Genomic DNA, 18330 nt, shown 5'->3' on the forward strand with positions numbered 1-18330 from the left:
CTGCCTCTCAGTGGATCTGTTTCCTTTTCCCTGTCTCCGAGAAATGGCTGTTTCTATTTCTTTCTATTTCTCTATTTCCTCTGCTGTATGTCTCCGTCTGTATCTGTCGCCATCTCTGGGTCTTGGTGTCGTGGTCCTTCTCGGGGTCTTGGTCTGTCTCACTGTGAATCAGTCTCCCTCTCTCTCCCTCTACGTCTGATAAATTCTTCCGCCTCTGTCTCCCTGAGTCTGTTCCTTTCCCTGTCTTTCTGTGTCTCTCTGGCTCTGTGAATCTCTATTCTCTCTCAGGCTGCGACTCTGTCTCTCCCTCCCTCTGCAACTTGATCTCTTTGGGAGTCCATCTCTGTCTTCCTCTCTGGGAGTCACTCTCTAAATGCTTGCCCCTGTCTCTCCCTCTCTCTCCTCACCTCCACCCGTCTTTGTGTCTGTCTCTCTCCCTTCCTCCGGCTCTGCAACTCCGTCTCTGTTTCTGTTTGTCTCTTCCTATAACTCTCTGGTTCCATCTGTTTCTCTGTGCTTGTCCCTCTCTCGCTCTGTTGATCTCTCTCTCTCTCTGATGCTAGGGGGGTCTCACTCCCTCTTCTCTTCTCTATCTCTGTCTCTGTCCCTTTCTCTCTGACCCAATCTCTATTTGTCTGTCTGGCTCTATGAATCTCTTTCTGTTTCTAGGGATCTCCCTGTCCCTCTGTGTCTGTGATTCAGTCTCTGTGTCTCTGACTCTCTGAATCTATTTGTCTCTCTGACTCTCTGTGTCTCTGGCTCTATGAATGTCTCTCTATGTCTCTCTGACTCCCTGAATCTCTGTCTCTGGCTCTATGAATCTCTATGTCTCTATGAATCTCTTTCTATGTCTCTCTGACTCTCCGAATCTCTCTGTGCCTCTGGCTCTATGAATCTCTCTGTTTGTCTCTTTGGCTCTGTGAATCCCTGTGATTCAGGCTCTCTTAATCTCTCTATATGTCTCTATGAATCTCTCTGTGTCTCTGGCTCTCTGAATCTCTGTCGAGGGTCTCTAGATAGAGACTTCCCTCTCTGTGTCTCTGTGACTCAGTCTCTCTCCCTCTTCCCTTTTCTGTGTCTCTGTCTCTCTCTGTCCCCTTCTCTGACCCACTCCATGTGTCTATCTGGCCCTGTGAGTCTCTCTCCATCTCTGAGGTCTCTCCCTCTCTCCCTGTGTCTCTGTGATTCAGTCTCTCTCCCTCCCTCTGAGTGTCTCTGTGATTCAATCCCTGTCTCCCTCTCTCTAGATCTCGCTGGCTTCGGCATCCTCTCTGTGCGCCCCCTCTCAGGAAAGGGGTCGCTCCGAGGGCCGGCGCGGTCAGTCTCTTCCGGCCTCCACACCTCTTGGTCGCTCTACCCGCGTCCCCGCCTCTCGCTAGTCCGGCTCTGAGCCTCCCCGGTTCCGGAGCGCTTCCCAGTCCCGGCTCCCGGGAGACCCGCTCTGTTGCCAAGGGCAACCACGGCCCGCCCCGGGCTGCAGGCGCAGTGCATTCTGGGACTGGTAGTCCGAGCCTGCGGACCAGCCACTCTCGGAACGCGACCGAGAACTCCGTCTCCCGGCGTGCTCCGCGAGGCTGGGCGGGAGGCTGCGGCTGCGCCTGGGAGGGACTCTGGACCCCCAGCACACCTTCTCTGGGACTTTTTAGGGGTTCAGGGCGGGTTTCCTGGGATTCCCAAAGCCGAAGGGAAGGTGGGGGAATCCGAGTCCTCTTGTAAACACTCTGCCTAAATGTGGAGTCCACTGGCCTTCCAGCCACCTCCAGGTGACCTAGGGCGAAGGATAGGCGGCGGGGATGGCCCCGAAACCGACCTAGGAATCCCACCACGTTCTAGTCCAGTGTCATTCCCGAGTTAACCAACGTATCACACCAGAGTTCTATAGCTGTTCTTTCGGATGCCTTCCAGAAGGGATTCAGGCATGGGATGGGAGAGAAGGGTGGGCGAGGCGTCCTTTAAGAAGACAGCGATGGAGTGGGTTGGAGCTCAAGAGTGGACGCTGCAGAAATGAAAAGGAGGCCTTTCCTCATCCAACGAGAGTGTGTGCCCCAGCTGGCCCTTCCTTCTCCCCTTCCAGGAGAACCCTTCCCTCCCTTGCGGTATCTCTCCCCAATTGCTTTTGCGGATGTAGATGCAGATAGCGGGTTGTGTGATCATCGAATTTTCTTTACAACTTTTTTTTTTTTTTAATAGAGACGAGGTCTTGCTGTGTTGCCCAGGCTGGTCTTGAACTCCTGTGCTTAAGCGATCCTCCCGCCTTGTCCTCCCAGTGTTGGGACCACAGGCGTGAGCCTCCGCGCCGGCTGATCATGGAATTTTTTTTTTTTTTTCCAGACGGAGTCCCGCTCTGTCTCCCAGGCTGGAGTGCAGTGTGGCGCGATCTCGGCTCACTACAACCTCCGCCTCCCAGGTTCAAGCGATTCTCCTGCCTCAGCCTCATGAGTAGCTGGAACTACAGGCGCACGCCACCACGCCCGGCTAATTTTTGTATTTTTAGTAAAGACGGCGTTTCACCGTGTTGGCCAGGATGGTCTCGATCTCCTAACCTCGTGATCCACCCACCTCGGCATCCCAAAGTGCTGGGATTACAGACGTGAGCCACCCGCCAGGCCTGATCCGGGAATTTTGTAGGGCTTATATTTATTTGTGTATTTGTAATTCTCCTGAGGTCCGGGAAATGCGTGGGCAGAGGATTACCTAGGTGCCCAGGCAAGGGACTGAAGGCACAAACTGTTTCAGTATAACAAAGAAAATAGTTAGAATAAGAATGGTCAAAATACAAATTAGATATAGAGATGATCATGGACAATTATCAATCATTATTGTAAACATTATTAATCATCAGCTTTTAATATTACTCTTTGCTGCATTACTAATATAACCTAGGAATAACCGGAGGGTATAGGGTCAGGTGCTGAAGGGACATGGTGAGAAGTGACCTAGAAGGCAAGAGGTGAGCCTTCTGTCACGCCCGCCTAAGGGCCGTTTGAGGACTCTTTGGTCAAGCGGTAATGCCAGTGTCTGGGAAGACACCTGTTACTTAGCAGACCGCGAAAGGGAGTCTCCTTTCCTTGAAGGAGTCAGGGAACACTCTGCTCCACCAGCTTCTTGTGGAAGGCTGGATATTATCCAGGCCTGCCTAGTCATCCGGAGGCCTAAACCCCTCCCTGTGGTGCTGTGCTTCAGTGGTCAGACTCCTTGTCCACTTTCTTTTTTTTTTTTTTTTTTTTTTTTTTTTTTTTTTTTTGAGACGGAGTCTCGCTCTGTCACCCAGGCTGGAGTGCAGTGGCGCAATCTCGGCTCACTGCAAGCTCCGCCTCCCGGGTTCACGCCATTCTCCTGCCTCAGCCTCTCCAAGTAGCTGGGACTACAGGCGCCCGCCACCACACCCGGCTAATTTTTTTTTTTGTATTTTTAGTAGAGACGGGGTTTCACCGTGGTCTCGATCTCCTGACCTCGTGATCCTCCCGCCTCGGCCTCCCAGCGTGCTGGGATTACAAGCATGAGCCACCGCGCCCGACCTCCTTGTCCACTTTCATGCTCCTCCCTTACTCCTGGCTCCTCTTTGAAGTTCATAGTAGTAAGCAGTAGAGGAAATAGTGAAAGTCTTAAAGTCTTTGATCTTTCTTGAAAGAAAACGCTGACGTATGCTGCCTTCTCTCTCTGCTTCAGCTACCTAAGAGGGAAGGGCCCCCTGTCCTGTGATCACATGACTTGCTTCACCTTGTCAATCACTTAGAAGATTCACCCTCCTTACTCTGCCCCCTTATCTTGTATGCAATAAACATCAGCGCGCCCAGCTGTTACGGGCCACTACCAGTCTCCGCGTCTTGATGGTAGTGGTCCCCCGGGCCCAGCTGCTTTCTCTTTGTCTCGTGCCTTTATTTATTACAATCTCTCATCCCTGCACACAGGGAGAACACCTGCTAAGCCCCATAGGGCTGGACCCTACAGAAATGGACAAGATGGCCTTCTGTGGGACAGAGATTGGTTGCAGTAGCTCATTTGATCTTTATGAAGGTCTTCTGTTGACCAGGTATATTCAGAGGCTTAGATTGGAGGGTAAGGAGGGAGCTAATAATGGGAATGTAGGCGGGATCAGATCGTGAAGGCCAGACCCAGGGGCTTTGATAGTGCCTATAGGCAATGGGCTACGGAAGGACTTCAGCAGGGAAGGGCAGGATCAGATCTGCATGATGGAAGAATCCTTCTGGAGCCAGGGTGGGATGGAGGAGAAGGAGGCTGGGGCAATAGCTCAGGTGAAACAAAATGGAACTTGAGCTGGGCCAGGAACCTGGAGAAGCGGGCGGTAGAACTGGTATTTAGGAGGAAGAATAGACAGTGTTTGATGAGGGACTGACTGAGGGGGGAAGGTACCACCACGTGCTTGGGTTCTCAGCTCTGAGAGGCAATTACTGAAATGGGGAGCCTGGGAGGATGAGGTGACCGGGGAAGAAAGCTCGTTCACTCAGATTGGGACATTGTATTTGTGAGGTGCTCAGGGGACAGACTCCAAGGAGGGAGAAGTCTAGTTCATTTCTAACCCACCCAGCCCTCCTGGTTTGAGGAAGTCATTTAGAAGACCCAGACTCAGCTAGTATCTTCTGATGAGGCCAAGGTTGTCTTGGCACCAACCCCATTCTCCCACTAGACCCAAGAATCTGGCCCTTGCCCCTCTCTGAGAGTCCTCCCCGCCTTTTTTTTTCTTTCTTTCTTTTTTTTTGTAGAGATGGGGTTTCACCATGTTGGCCAGGCTGGTCTCAAACTCCTGACGTCAAGTGATCCGCCCGCCTTGGGCTCCCAAAGTGCTGGGATTATAGGCGTGAGCCACCGTGCTCAGCCGCCCTCCTCATTAAGAAAGCACAAGTCCTTCTTTTAACTTTATATTGACATTTAAAAGAAAAAGAACACGATGGATACGGGAATGGGGGGAAGGGGCAAGGGTTTTACGATTAACAACAGGAACTGATAGGAACCAAAAGCTTCAGGGAATTAAAAAAAAATAAAATATATATTTATACACTTATATATATATATATATATATCACGTTATGCATGTGTCCCCCAGACAAGCAGGAAGCAGCAAGAAGCAACTAGCACACAGAAACACCCGTGCATGTGCACTACACATTCAAGCAAAGCGATTCCTCTAGCTAGGACGCAGCAATCCCCACCCTCCCACCTACGGGCAAAAGAGAACAGCTGAAAAGAAACTTCCCTCTTTAAGGGCCACTTAGTGATTTTTGTCCTCATGGCCAGGAAAAAGAAAGAAAAACAAAACAAAAAAGGCTGATCTTGCCTTGAAAGCGGGCAGTGGCCATTTTCTTCTCCTCTCTGCCGCGGCAGGACACGTTATTTTTAACACAGAGGGCCACATCACTGTCCCTCACAAATACTTCAGACAGTTGTCTTCAACATCCTGTGGTTCTTCGTCCGATTCCTTTTTTTTTTTTTTTTGAGCTGGAGTCTCGCTCTGTCGCCCAGGCTGGAGCACAGTGGTGCCACCTTGACTTACTGCAACCTCCACCTCCCAGGTTGAAGGGATTCTCCTGTCTCAGTCCCCCGAGTAGCTGGGATTACAGGTGCCCGCCACCACGCCCGGCTAATTTTTGTATTTTTTTTTTTTTTGAGACGGAGTCTCGCTCTGTTGCCCAGGCTAGAGTGCAGTGGCGCAATCTCGGCTCACTGCAAGCTCCGCCTCCCGGGTTCACGCCATTCTCCTGCCTCAGCCTCTCCAAGTAGCTGGGACTACAGGCGCCCGCCACCACGCCCGGCTAATTTTTTGCATTTTTAGTAGAGACGGGGTTTCACCGTGGTCTCGATCTCCTGACCTCGTGATCCGCCCACCTCGGCCTCCCAAAGTGCTGGGATTACAAGCGTGAGCCACTGTGCCCGGCCTAATTTTTGTATTTTTAGTAGAGACGTGGTTTCACCATGTTGGCCAGGCTGGTCTTGAACTCCTGACCTCAGATGATTGCCTGCCTTGGTCTCCCAAAGTACTGGGATTACAGGTGTCAGCCACCACGCCCGGCCCCGACTCCTTTTTTTTTTTTTTTTTTTTTTTGATACCACAGAGAATAGTTGGGATGAAAGGCATCCAGCCCCTGCTTCCTTTAAGATGGCCTCTAGGCAGTGGGTGTTCTGTAAGCCTGGCAAAAATTCTGGAGCCAATCTCTGGCAAGGCTGAGTGCCAGGCGGGGCCTAGGGACACAGGGTCTGTGCTTAAAGCTCCCGCCCATTGGAAATTTCTGACCTCCAAATATATATATATATATATTTTTTTTTTTTTTTTAATTTAAAGGGGAAGTACACTGCACACCTTCCTCCACTGGGAGAAAGGGGGCCCAATCCCCAGCTACCCCCCCCCCCACACACACACACGTACACACTGACTAAGGCACAGCGAGGGTGGGCAGGCATGCTTTGGCATGTGGCATGGACGGCTGCAAGGGGTGTGGATGTGGGAGCTCAGCACCTTTGGAGGTGGGTGGAGGCAGGAAGAGAAAGAAGTCTCAGGGCTCCCAAGGACACAGGAGAAGGTGGTTGCAAAACAGGCAGATAAGAAAGCCAACAGGTAACCCAGAAAAGAGATAAGAAAAAAAGAGTGGAAAAAGAGAAACAGGCTGGGTGCGGCAGCTCACACCTGTCCTCCCAGTTACTTGGGAGGCTGAGGCAGGAGAATCGCTTGAACCCAGGAGGCAGGGGTTGCAGTGAGTCGAGATCGAACCACTGCACTGCAGCCTGGGCTACAGAGTGAGACTCCATCTTAAAAAAAAAAAAAAGAAAAAGAAAAAGAGAAACAGCTCAGGGGTGAAAACAGGATGTGGGCAACAGAACAACGCAGGAAGGAAACAGCAAGAGGAAAGGGAAGGAAGAAGATGCATCCAAGAACTGGTTAGAGTGCAAGGAATTGGGAAGGAAAGAAAAAGGTGGGAGGCAGGGGAGACAGGATGAGGAAAACAGAGGAAAGAAGTACTCCATAAAGAAAACTCGGGCAAGAAGAACAAAGAGGTTGGAGAGGGAACGGGAGCCTCTTGGGAGAGTCTTAGACCTTGACAAAAACCAGGCGGGCAGAGTGCACCAGGTCAGCCACATACGCCAGTAGGTTGATGGCCGTCAGAATGGCCACAGCCAGTCGGCGGTCCCAGCCACACACGTAGTAGGCATGGCTACGGCTGCAGCTTACATCTCTCGAGCGCCGAGGCTGGCCGCCATACTTCTCATCGAACTGGTAGAGGGGCCAGAGAACAAGGGCAGTGGCATAGAGGAGGACAGACAGCAAGGCCAGCCCCGACAGGAAGCTGGGGAAGGGGATAGGTAGCACGTTGGTGCACTCTCCCAGGTTCAGCAGGATGGCGATGGCCGCTAGGATGAAGCAGATGGCGTACACCGCCACACACCACTCCAGGGCCGGCTGGTGCTGGTACAGGGAGGGGTCGCTGATAAACGCGAAGATGATGCAGGCCACGAAGGTCTCCAGCACCTTCAGCAGCCCTGGCACGGTGGCCATGTAGCCAGTGATCTCGCCGGGCCGGGCCCGGGTCCAGGCCACTTCGGTGGCGTAAGCCACACACGCGATGCAGGAGAAGAAGGTGGCGGCGATGGCGTGGTCCCGGGAACGGCCATGGGACAGGAACTGGACGTAGGTGGTGGGGTAGATGATGGAGGCCGAGAGGCAGAAGAGGGCCGCGTAGCAGGCGAAGGTGATGGGGAAGTTGCGCCAAGACAGGGGGAAGCGGGCCTGGAGCCCACACAGCTCCACGATGAGGATGATCAGGGTCACGGAGAAGCAGAAGCACCAGGTGAACATGGACCAGTTGCCCATGGACCCCGTCCAGGCGCCCACGCTAGCCACCAGCGAGAAGGCCACGCAGGTAGACACCAACTGCAGCAGGCGAAGGAGACCCAGGGGCTGTGTCAGGGCCCGAGGGGACCCCACGATCGTGGGGGACCCCAGGCCCGAAGACGACGTCGTGGTGGTTGTGACGGTAGTGCGGGTTACTGTCACTGGCATGGCTGCAAAAAGGGGAAAGACAGCGTCCTTCTACGGTCACAGACATAGGAATCCAGGTGCCTTGGCCATTAGGGGAAAGACAGTGTCCGTCTACGGTCACAGACATAGGAATCCAGGTGCCTTGGCCATTAGGGGAAAGACAGTGTCCGTCTACGGTCACAGACATAGGAATCCAGGTGCCTTGGCCATTAGGGGAAAGACAGTGTCCGTCTACGGTCACAGACGTAGGAATCCAGGTCCCTTGGCCATTGCCTCCCCCAGGGACAAATTAATATGAGCTCTAGTAGGGAGTTCCCAAGATGTGGGGCTTTGGGTTTTCTTTTCTTTCTTTTTTTTGAGACAAGAGACTTGCTCCGTGGCCCAGGCTGGAGTGCATTGGCACAATCTTGGCTCACAACCTCCGCTACTCAGGTTCAAGTGATTCTCCTGCCTCAGCCTCCCGAGTAGCTGAGATTACAGGCACGTGCCACCACGCCCAGCTGATTTTTATTTTTAGTAGAGATGGGGTTTCGCCATGTAGGCCAGGCTAGTCTCGAACTCCTGACCTCAGGTGATCCACTGGCCTCGGCCTCCCAAAGTGCTGGGATTACAGGCGTGAGCCACCGCGCCCAGCCTTGGGTTTTCAAATGGGGGACAGTCCTGGGCATACAGGGATGAGCCTGTCCCCTCCAGTTCAAGGCTCACTCCTCCCCTACCCGTATCAGAACCCAGGAGTCTAGGCACCTATTTTCCTCCTTCCCAAGAGATTCTTCTCTCTTTCGGGACCTAACTACTGTACAACTACACTGTTTGCTTCCCACTCCAGATACCGTGCTTCCCTCTTTCCCTCCTTCCCCCAGGGACTCAGTAGCTCAGCCATTTAGAAGTCTGTACTCTACGGCACCATCCCTCTGGCCAGGCATGGGCGTGGCTCATGCCTGTAATCCCAGCACTCCGGGAGGCTGAGGCAGGTGGACTGTTTGAGCCCAGGAGTTGGAGACCAGCCTGGGCAACCTAGGGAGACCTCATTTACCAAAAAAATTTTTACATTAGCTGGGTGTGGTGGTGTGTGCGTGTGGTCCCAGCTACTCGGGATGCTGAGGTGGGAGGATTGCTTGAGCCTGTGAGGTCAAGGCTGCAGTGAGCTGGGATGCATCAATGCACTCCAGCCTGGGAGGCAGAGTGAGACCCTGACTCAAAAAAAAAAATTTTTTTAATTACAAATAGGCCGGGTGCAGTGGCTCACGCATATAATCCCAGCACTTTGGAGGCCAAGGCGGGTAGATCACTTGAGGTCAGGAGTTGGAGACCAGCCTGGCCAACATGGCGACACTCGGTCTCTACCAAAAATGCAAAAATTATCTGGGCATGGAGGCATGCACCTACAATCCCAGCTACTCAGAAGACTGAGGCAGGAGAATCACTTGAACCTGGGAGGCAGAAGGTGCAGTGAGCCAAGATTGCACCACTGCACTCCAGCCTGAGCCACAGAGCCACACTCCGCTTCAAAAAAAATAAAATAATCTGGGTGCAGTGGCTCATGCCTGTAATCCCAGCACTTTGGGAGGCCGAGGCTGGCAGATCACTTATGGCCAGAAGTTCAAGACCAGCCTGGCCAACATGGTGAAACCCTGTCTCTACTAAAAATACAAAAATCAGCTGGGTGTGGTGGCGGGCGCCTGTGATCGCAGCTACTCGGGAGGCTGAGGCAGGAGAATTGCTTGAACCCCAGAGGTGGAGGTTGCAGTGAGCCAAGATTGTGCCATTGCACTCCAGCCCAGGCGACATGAGTGAAACTCCATCTCAAAAAATAAAATAAAATAATAAAAATAAATAAAATAAAATAAATAAAAAATAAAGCATCCTCCTTCTGCCTCCTGCCACAATCCAAGTGTCAGGACAAAACGGCTGTCTTCCACAGGCTCTGAAAACCCCATCTCTCAACTTCCTTTTCTTTCAGTATTCAGAGCTCTGCCCCCCAGACCCTGTGAGCAAACTTCCGTTTTCCATCGAACAGTGACCTAGACATTTGCAGCCTCTAAACGGCCCAACCTCCCCGGCTTCCATTCTCAGGGACCCACATCTAATAAGAGCTCCAACCTCCTGATAAAGGATATCTTCTCACAGAGATCCCAGCCGTGGAAAACCAAGAGACCTCCCCTCCCTTCTGGCAAGGAGCCTAAACTCTCAGCGGCCCCCTCCTCTCCCTACCCCCCACCTTGGAGATTAGCAGCCTTCACTCTCAGTCTAACTCTCACCTGAGATTTAGGACCGGAGTACTGCAACCCAAAAAAGCTGAGTTTCAGCCTTCCCCTCCACACTCCTGCATACTGCATCCATCTACCTCCACCTTCTCTCTCCAAAACCCAGCCAGCTGGTCCCCCAGCTTCTGGGAAACTCAGCTCCCCAGATTTCCAGTAGGAACCCCAAGCCCTTCCACTGAACTCTCTCTAGGCCTCACAATCCTGTTTTTTGGTTGTTTTTTTTTTTTACTTTTTTTTTTTTACACGGAGTCACTCTGTCACCCAGGCTGCAGCGCAATGGTGCGATCTTGACTCACTGCAACCTCCGCCTCCTGGATTCAAGCGATTCCCCTGCCTCAGCCTCCCGAGTAGCTGGGGCTACAGGCGTGCACCACCACGCTCGGCTAATTTTTGTATTTTTAGTAGAGATGGGTTTTCGCCATGTTGGCCAGGCTGGTCTCAAACTCCTGACCTCAAGTGATCCGCCCGCCTTGGCCTCCCAAAGTGCTGGGATTACAGGTGTGAGCCTGCCCATCACAGTCCTGTTATAAGGGGTCAGACCTCTGGCCGTGGGCCCTTAGCCTGAAGGATCCCAGATGCCCCAGACTCCAGAAAACCAATTTGCTTCTTTAGTCCTTGCAAAACCTACAGCTTTCACCTCCTTGTCCTAATGGCCCCCAGGAATCAAGTGCCCGTCCTCTTAGAAACCAGGTGCCCAGTTCTTCCCTCAGGCTGTAAACTGTCTCATCGCAGCCACACTACTAAACCCAAGGCCTCTCCTAGCCACAGGAAAGTAACTTCCTCCTTTCGGCTTCAGGCACATTGCAGGGCAGCAGCACAGGCCTTAACCTCCTCCCGGCAGGCAGTCGCAGGACAGCAGCTCCCTGAGACAAGGGAGCCAGGGCCTGGACTCGCTTCTTCCTCAGATACCTCAGTGTCTGGGACCCTATTCCTTGGAGCCCAAGCTTCCTGGTCCTTCGCCCAGGCTCTAGGAGTCCAGGACTTAATCCTTCCTCCCTCAGACCCAGGAGTCCAGACCCCCAGCCCCTCCTCCCTCAGACCCAGGAGTCCAGACCCCCAGCCCCTCCTCCCTCAGACCCAGGAGTCCAGGCCCCAGCCCCTCCTCCCTCAGACCCAGGAGTCCAGATCCCCAGTCCCTCCTCCCTCAGACCCAGGAGTCCAGACCCCCAGCCCCTCCTCCCTCAGACCCAGGAGTCCAGACCCCCAGCCCCTCCTCCCTCAGACCCAGGAGTCCAGATCCCCAGTCCCTCCTCCCTCAGACCCAGGAGTCCAGACCCCCAGCCCCTCCTCCCTCAGACCCAGGAGTCCAGGCCTGCTGCCTACTCACCAGCGGTCTTAGCAGAGGAACCCACGGAGAAAGGTCCGGTGGTGGAGACGGATTAAGCCACACTTGGAACAGGCTGTAAGAGCACCTGAGGGGAGGTAGGCCGTTAACGTTCGTTTGGACAGGCTCCTCCCTCCAGGGATCTGCCGCCCAGCGGAGACAGGAACGTGGCGTGGAGCCCAGCAGGGCCCCGGCGGTGACCCCGGGTAAGCCCCGCCCCCCACCCCTCCCGTTCAGTTAACTGTTTGGGCTGCGGCGGATGGAACCCAGCGAAAGTGCACGCCCCGCGGGCCGGCGTGGGCGCGTGTGATCTTAACCCCGCGGGGGCGGGGCTGCGGGCGGCAGTGGCTGGAGAACCCTGGGCGGCGGCTGCGGGGGCGGGCGGCCCAGCCACAGCCGGTGTCTCCGCACCTTATAAGGGCTTCGAGTCGGCCCAGGCATCTGGAATGTGTCAGGGACCAGGAGGCGGTGCCCGGACCCCCGCCCGCCTCCGGGGCTGCCCGCCCTCTCCCGGATTTCCGGGGGGTGGGGACCCCGACTCTCAGGTCTTAGGAGAGGGTTGGAGGTCCGCATTTCTGGATCCCTATAAACATAGGCTGAGAGCCCCCCAAGAGCATCTCTAAGACCGAAGTGGGCAGGCACCCGGGCCTCTGAGGGGCTCAGGCTCCAGGCCGAAAACTGCACGCGGTGCTGGAGTCAGGCCCGAGGCCCAGCCACGCCTACCACGGCCTCCCTGATCGCCATTCGGGGCTTGCGGGAGCACCTGGGAGGCTCCACCAGGAGCCAGACACTGCCTGTCCCCACGCCCGTCCACGACCCGCGAAGGAGAAGGAAATCGGGACTGGCCCAGCGTCCCGTGCTCTAGAAGGCGGGCTACTGCCCCGTCCCAAGCAGGGGAGGAGGACGAGCGAGGGCGTCACTCATTCTGTACCCCGCGGAAGGTGGGCTAGCCGCGGAGGGGGACGCGCCGAGGGGAGGGGAGGGGTCCACCCCGCCCTTAGGGCCTCCAGCCATCAACCGAGATCAGAGCTCAGGAATGCGCAGCCAGAGCCTGGAGGGTGAGGAAACACCCCTCCGGAATTCCTCGCAGAGCACCCGACTCCCCGGGCCACACCCAGCCCCTCAGTATCCTCCCTCGTCCACTCCGGACGCCACACCCATCGCTCACGCTCAGAATCGGGCCCCGGAACCCCAGCCTCGGCTCTCGGCACCCAGAGGTGCGGGACGCAGCCCTGTCCTCTCCTCCTTTCCCAGCTCCTTCTGCACTTTTGTAGCACTGGGCTGGATCTTAACACTCCTCTCCTTCGGCCTTTCAGGAGCCCAAAGTTCCGATTCTGTCTGTCCCCTGGACAGGGGGACAGTAATTCTGAATTCCTTCCATTCTCATTCTCAAACCCAGGACACCTAAGCCTAAGCTCTTCGCCTCCTAAAGGACCTCCACGTAAGATTCCAGTCTCCAACTAGGGCACCTATCTCTCTACTCCCGCAGACCCAGCCCCTCCTCCCTCAGACTCAGGAGTCCAGGCCCAGCTCCTCCTCCCTCAGACCCAGGAGTCCAGGCCCCCAGCCCCTCCTCCCTCGGACCCAGGAGTCCAGACCCCCAGCCCCTCCTCCCTCGGACCCAGGAGTCCAGACCCCCAGCCCCTCCTCCCTCAGACCCAGGAGTCCAGGTCCCCTTCCCCACTCTTCCAGACGTATGACCTCCACAGTCCAGGTCCTCAGCCCTCTCCTCTGCAGAACCCCAAGAATCCTGGCCCAGCCCCAGTCTTTCTACGGACCCAGACATTCTGAGACCCAGCGCATTCCTCCCTCCGGCCATAAAGACCCTAGACTGTTGCTTACGCCCTCTGGGGTCCCCACAACCTCACCTCAGGCAGCCAGTGACGACTGCGGCTGAAGCAAAGACGACAGCTGCAGCTGGAAGGGTCTGAGGGCTGGGTGGGGTTGGCGGGCTGGGGAGCCAGCGCGGGCGGGACGGGGGCGGGGCCGGGGCGGGGCGCAGCTCCGGCTGGGGCGGTGGACAGGGACTTCCCCGAGCTTGGGCTATCCCAGCCCCGCCCTGAGGCGGGGCCAAGAGCAGACCACGCCCCCCCGGGTAAAAGTAACGCGGAGCTCCCGCCCCTACCCAGTGAGCTGGGTGGAGGGCTGAGGTCACCGTTGCCGTGGTGACAAAACAGGAAGACACAACAGCTGGCGGCGTGGAGACTCCTGGGGGCTGCCCTCCTCGACACAGCCCTAGAGGAGTCTCCAGGGTAGGCCAGGGAAGACCGTTACCATAGAAACCCGCATGTTTAGGGTTTGTTTAGTACAGAGCCCCCCAGCTCAGGTCCCCGCCCCCGTCTCACCTCACTCCTTTCTTCCGCTCCCTTCCTAGGCCCTCCTTCCTGGTCTGTTCCGCCCCCACCCCTTCCTTGCTGGATTGAACCTTACGACACCTGGGTCGCAGCGGATTGGGGGACCAGGCCCCTCAGTTCAATGGGGTTTGTGGGCTAGGATCTCTGTCTCGTGGAGCCCTGAGGGAGAGCAGAATTGAGAGCAGTATTCCTGGGATTTAGGTGGTTCTGGACTACGACCCCTGACTGCTGGGTCTCCCCAAGAAACAGAGGCTAGATTCCTGTATTTAAGGATCTTGAAGGGGCAGCAAAATGCTCCCCTAGTACCCATTGGCACCGGGCGCCGCAGAGGAAGGGACTGGGCTGGACGCGGGTCTCAGATATCACAGTGGATAGGGGTGGGGTGTGCTGGGGGCAAAATTCCTGGGAGCTAGCGCAGTAGGAGTTGGGGGCCCGGATTCCTGGGCTCCACAGGATGCCTATGCTGAGGCCCAGATTCTTGGCTCAAAAGAACAATCAGGCCCGGGCGCGGTGGCTCACGCCTGTAATCCCAGCACTTCGGGAGGCTGAGGAGGGAGGATCCCTTGAGCCCAGGAGTTCGAGACCAGCCTGGGCAACATAAGGAGACTCTGCTCTATTAAAAATAGATCATCATCATCATAGAACCATTAAAGCTCAGACTCGGCTTTTCAGAGCAGGTGTTGCAAGCCTAGCCGCCTGGGTCTGGAAAGCAGAGATATTTTTGGCCTACATTCCTGACTGCTGGATGGAGGGAAGGACTCAGAATTTTAATGAGGATGGGGCTGTGGCTGTGGCTTGGGGCTTTGGATTCCTGGATCCTGCAAGAGGAGAAGGGATCCAAGGGGCTGGTAGGCCCGAAGCCCCAGGGCAGGGAAGGGCTGCAGGGTGTGTTTTTAAAAGGCGGCTCTGCGGCCCTAAAACGGACTGCCGGAGCCTAAAGAAAAAGAGGGAGCTGAGGGTCGGGATATCGGGCCCCTGGGGAGGGGCAGGGCCGGGAACCGGGACGCCTGAGTCCCTCCCTCTGGCCGCGCTCACTCACCGCGCTCTGCAGTTGTCCCGGGCGCGGCCTGGCTGGCTGCGGCCGCTGGGCGGGGCCTGGTGGCGGCTGCGGATGCTCAGCGACGCTGAGCTAACGGGGCGCGTCTGGCGCTGCCGCCGCTGGGCACCTTCCAGGGCCGACAACCGAGGAGGCTTTGAGGCCAAGCCCAGGAGTGGAAGCCGAGTCCAGGAGTGGAAGCCGCGCGAGTGGCGAAGGGAGCAGTCGGAAGGGGTCCGGGAGCTGGGGATCCGAGTCTACGTGCCCTACGGAGCGGGGAGGGGCCGGAGTAGGACCTGCAGGAAGCGGGGGTCTGCAAGAGTGGAGAGGGGGTTGGGTAGAGGAAGGTAGAGCCTGTGTGCGCACTTGTGCTTCTGCAAAGGGAAGGGGGCACAGACCCTCTTTGTCATTCTGGGCCCTGCATAGGGGAGGGAGGTCTCAATGCGCCCAGATTAGGCCTTGTCCTTGTCCTAGGAGGAAGGGCTGTGGACGGATAGGGAGTCGGGACATGGTGTTAGTTGGAGACTCCCCTGGGACGCCTCTAGGTTCTACTCACAGGCCTCCTTGGCCCCAATTGTAGCAGCAAATCTTTCCCCTTCCTGCCTAAATCAGTCACTGCCTGACCCCAGAGTGACACACTCGAGGTACCCCAAACGGCCCAGAGGTGGTCTCCACAAGAATAACAATTCCTTGTGGTGGCAGCTGTTCCCTTGTAGACACTAGAACCCCTCAACAGCAGGGTTCAGGGTAGCAGGAACAGGAAGCAAACATTTGAAAAGTGAAGGCCGGTCGCGGTGGCTCACCTCTGTAATCCTAGCACTTTGGGAGGCCAAGGCGGGCAGATCACCTGAGGTCGGGAGTTCAAGACAAGCGTGGCCAACATGATGAAACCCCGTCTCTATTAAAAACACAAAAAAATTAATCAGGCGTGGTGGCGCTGCCTGTAATCCCAGCTACTCCAGAGGCTGAGGTAGGAGAATGGCTTGAACCCGGGAGGTGGAGGTTGCAGTGAGCTGAGATTGCCACTCCACTCCAGCCTGGGTGACTGAGCGAAACTGCCTCAAAACAAGAAATAACAACAACAAAACAAATAAAAATTTGAAGAGTGAGTGTGGTCCTAAGAAATGGCACTCTTGGCTGATGCAGCAGCTCATGTCTGTAATTGCAGCACTTTGGGAGGGAGGCCGAGGTGGGTGGATCACCTGAGGTCAGGAGTTCCACACCAACCTGGCCAACATGGTGAAACCCTGTCTCTACTAAAAATACAAAAAATTAGCCGGGCGTGGTGGCATGTGCCTGTAATCCCAGCTACTCAGGAGGCTGAGGCAGGAGAATCGCTTGAACCCAGGGGGCAGAGGTTGCAGTGAGCTGAGATCACGCCATTGCACTTCAGCCTGGGCAACAAGAGCAAAACTCCATCTCAAAAAAAAAAGAAAAATAAAAGAAAGAGATAGCACTCTTGAGTTCCCAGGTCTTTGTCATCTGGGATCATCTGGGATGTGCCCCTGGTTCAGAGTGGTTACCCGTCCTGTAACAGCACCCCGACCCCAAAGATGCTGACTCCAAACTGGCCCTGTAACCCAGTCTCAAACAGGCCGTGCTGTTCCATGAGGCTGGCTGCTTTGGGGTAATGGGGTACATGGACTGCCCCCTACTGACTTCCTAATATATGGAGCTCCTTGATCGGAAGCAATACTGTGCGGGATAACATGAGGGTGAATAGGGCCATTCAGTGCATACACAGATGCTGCTGTTGGCAGAAGTGCAAAGGGCAAGAAAAGCAAATAACAAGCCCAGAGTTGTTTATTCGAGGGAGGAAAAACTCACTGCCCAGTCCAGGATGAAAGGGCTCCAGTGTAATCCTCATGGGCCCAGGTATATGGCTTTTTGGTCTTCCTAGGAAACCGTACCACACTGGGGGCTCAGCACTTGCTACGGCCGGCGAGGTGGACATTCATCAGTGACGTAGCTGGTGTAGTCCACCTCGGCCACTTTGCTCCTGAGTCCACGGAGCAAGCCCTGAGGACGCCAGGGAAAGAGGCTGACCTGGAGCCACAGAGTGGCCATCTGATCTACGACATGGCATCGTCGCATTCTCTGTAATAGAGGTTTTAGCAGGAGAATTCACTTGGGATAAAAACTATGAACTGGTTTCCACTCCCAACACGTCTGACACCAATGTGTGCGTTTTTTCTTTTCTTATTTTTGAGATGGAGTCTTGCTCTTGTCATCCAGGCTGCAGTGCAAAGATGTGGTCTTGGCTCATTGCAACCTCCACCTCCCAGGTTCAAGTGATTCTCCTGCCTCAGTCTCCCGAGTAGGTGGAATTACAGGCACCCACCACCACACCCAGCTAAATTTTTTTGTATTTTTAGTAGAGGCGGGGTTTTCACCATGTTGGTCAGACTGGTCTCGAACTCCCGACCTCAGGTGATCCACCTGCCTCGGCCTCCCAAAGTGCTGGGATTACAGGCATGAGCCACCGCGTCAGGCCACCTGACTATAGTTCTAGGACTGTCCTCTAACAACAGATAAGTTGTTTTTTTCATCTCATGTGAATTCTTCTTTTCTTTTTATTCTTTTTTTTTTTTTTTTTTTAGATGGAGTCTCACTCTGTCACCAGGCTGGAGTGCAATGGTGCGATCTCTGCTCACTGCAACCTCTGCCTCCTGGGTTCAAGCGATTCTCCTGCCTCAGCCTCCTGAGTAGCTGGGATTACAGGCATGGGCCACCATGCCCGGCTAATTTCATATTTTTAGTAGAGACGGGGTTTCACTATGTTAGCCAGGCTGGTCTCAAACTCCTGACCTCAGGTGATCTGCCTGCCTCGGCCTTCCAAAATGCTGGGATTTCACTATGTTGGCCAGGCTGGTCTCAAACTCCTGACCTCAGGTGATCCACCTGCCTCGGCCTCCCAAAGTGCTCGGATTACAGGTGTGAGCCACCGTGCCCGGCCGTCAATTCTTTTCCTCTTTTTCATCTCTAAAGACAATCTTCTCATAACCCTACTATTGCTATTACAATTCTCTTTTTGATAGTCAGTGTTCCCACTCAAAGAATATTTCGTTGGATTTAAAATACACACACACACATCATATATATGCATATCTATGTGTGCATTTATTATCTCACATTTTCTGTGCAGCTTAGCACAGTTTAGCCAGGTTCTCTGTGAGACTGTAATCAAGGTATTGGCCAGGACTGAGTTTTGGGGTTTTTTTTTTTTTTTTTGAGATGGAGTCTCACCTTGTCGCCCAGGTTGGAGTGCAATAGCACGATTTTGGCTCACCGCAACCTCTGCCTCACAGGTTCAAGCGATTCTCCTGCCTCAGTCTCCTGAGTATCTGGGATTACAGGTGCAC

At 54.9% G+C, this 18330-nt stretch overlaps 1 protein-coding gene and 1 long non-coding RNA gene across 3 annotated transcripts; one reads left to right on the plus strand and one right to left on the minus strand.

The window, feature by feature from the left end:
• Positions 1-4867: 4867 nt before the first annotated feature.
• Positions 4868-15087, minus strand: MYADM (myeloid associated differentiation marker). Of its 2 annotated transcripts, none has more exons than XM_055239009.2 (3): positions 14972-15087; positions 11582-11666; positions 4868-8013 (listed from the first exon to the last, which is right to left on the minus strand). In XM_055239009.2, exon 3 carries the CDS (start codon positions 8009-8011, stop codon positions 7043-7045), a length of 969 nt encoding a protein of 322 aa, XP_055094984.1. In that variant the 5' UTR covers positions 8012-8013; positions 11582-11666; positions 14972-15087; the 3' UTR covers positions 4868-7042. The 2 variants fall into 2 exon arrangements, with proteins under 2 accessions (XP_055094984.1, XP_055094985.1); XM_055239010.2 differs by lacking the exon at positions 14972-15087 and adding an exon at positions 13447-13752.
• On the plus strand, positions 11662-14852 carry LOC134732260 (uncharacterized). The gene is made up of 2 exons (XR_010115241.1): positions 11662-13019; positions 13271-14852. It is a non-coding gene; the product is annotated as an uncharacterized lncRNA (long non-coding RNA).
• Positions 15088-18330: the final 3243 nt, after the last annotated feature.

This window comes from Symphalangus syndactylus, chromosome 13 (genome assembly GCF_028878055.3).
Source record: "Symphalangus syndactylus isolate Jambi chromosome 13, NHGRI_mSymSyn1-v2.1_pri, whole genome shotgun sequence".
Taxonomy (NCBI): Eukaryota; Metazoa; Chordata; class Mammalia; order Primates; family Hylobatidae; genus Symphalangus; species Symphalangus syndactylus.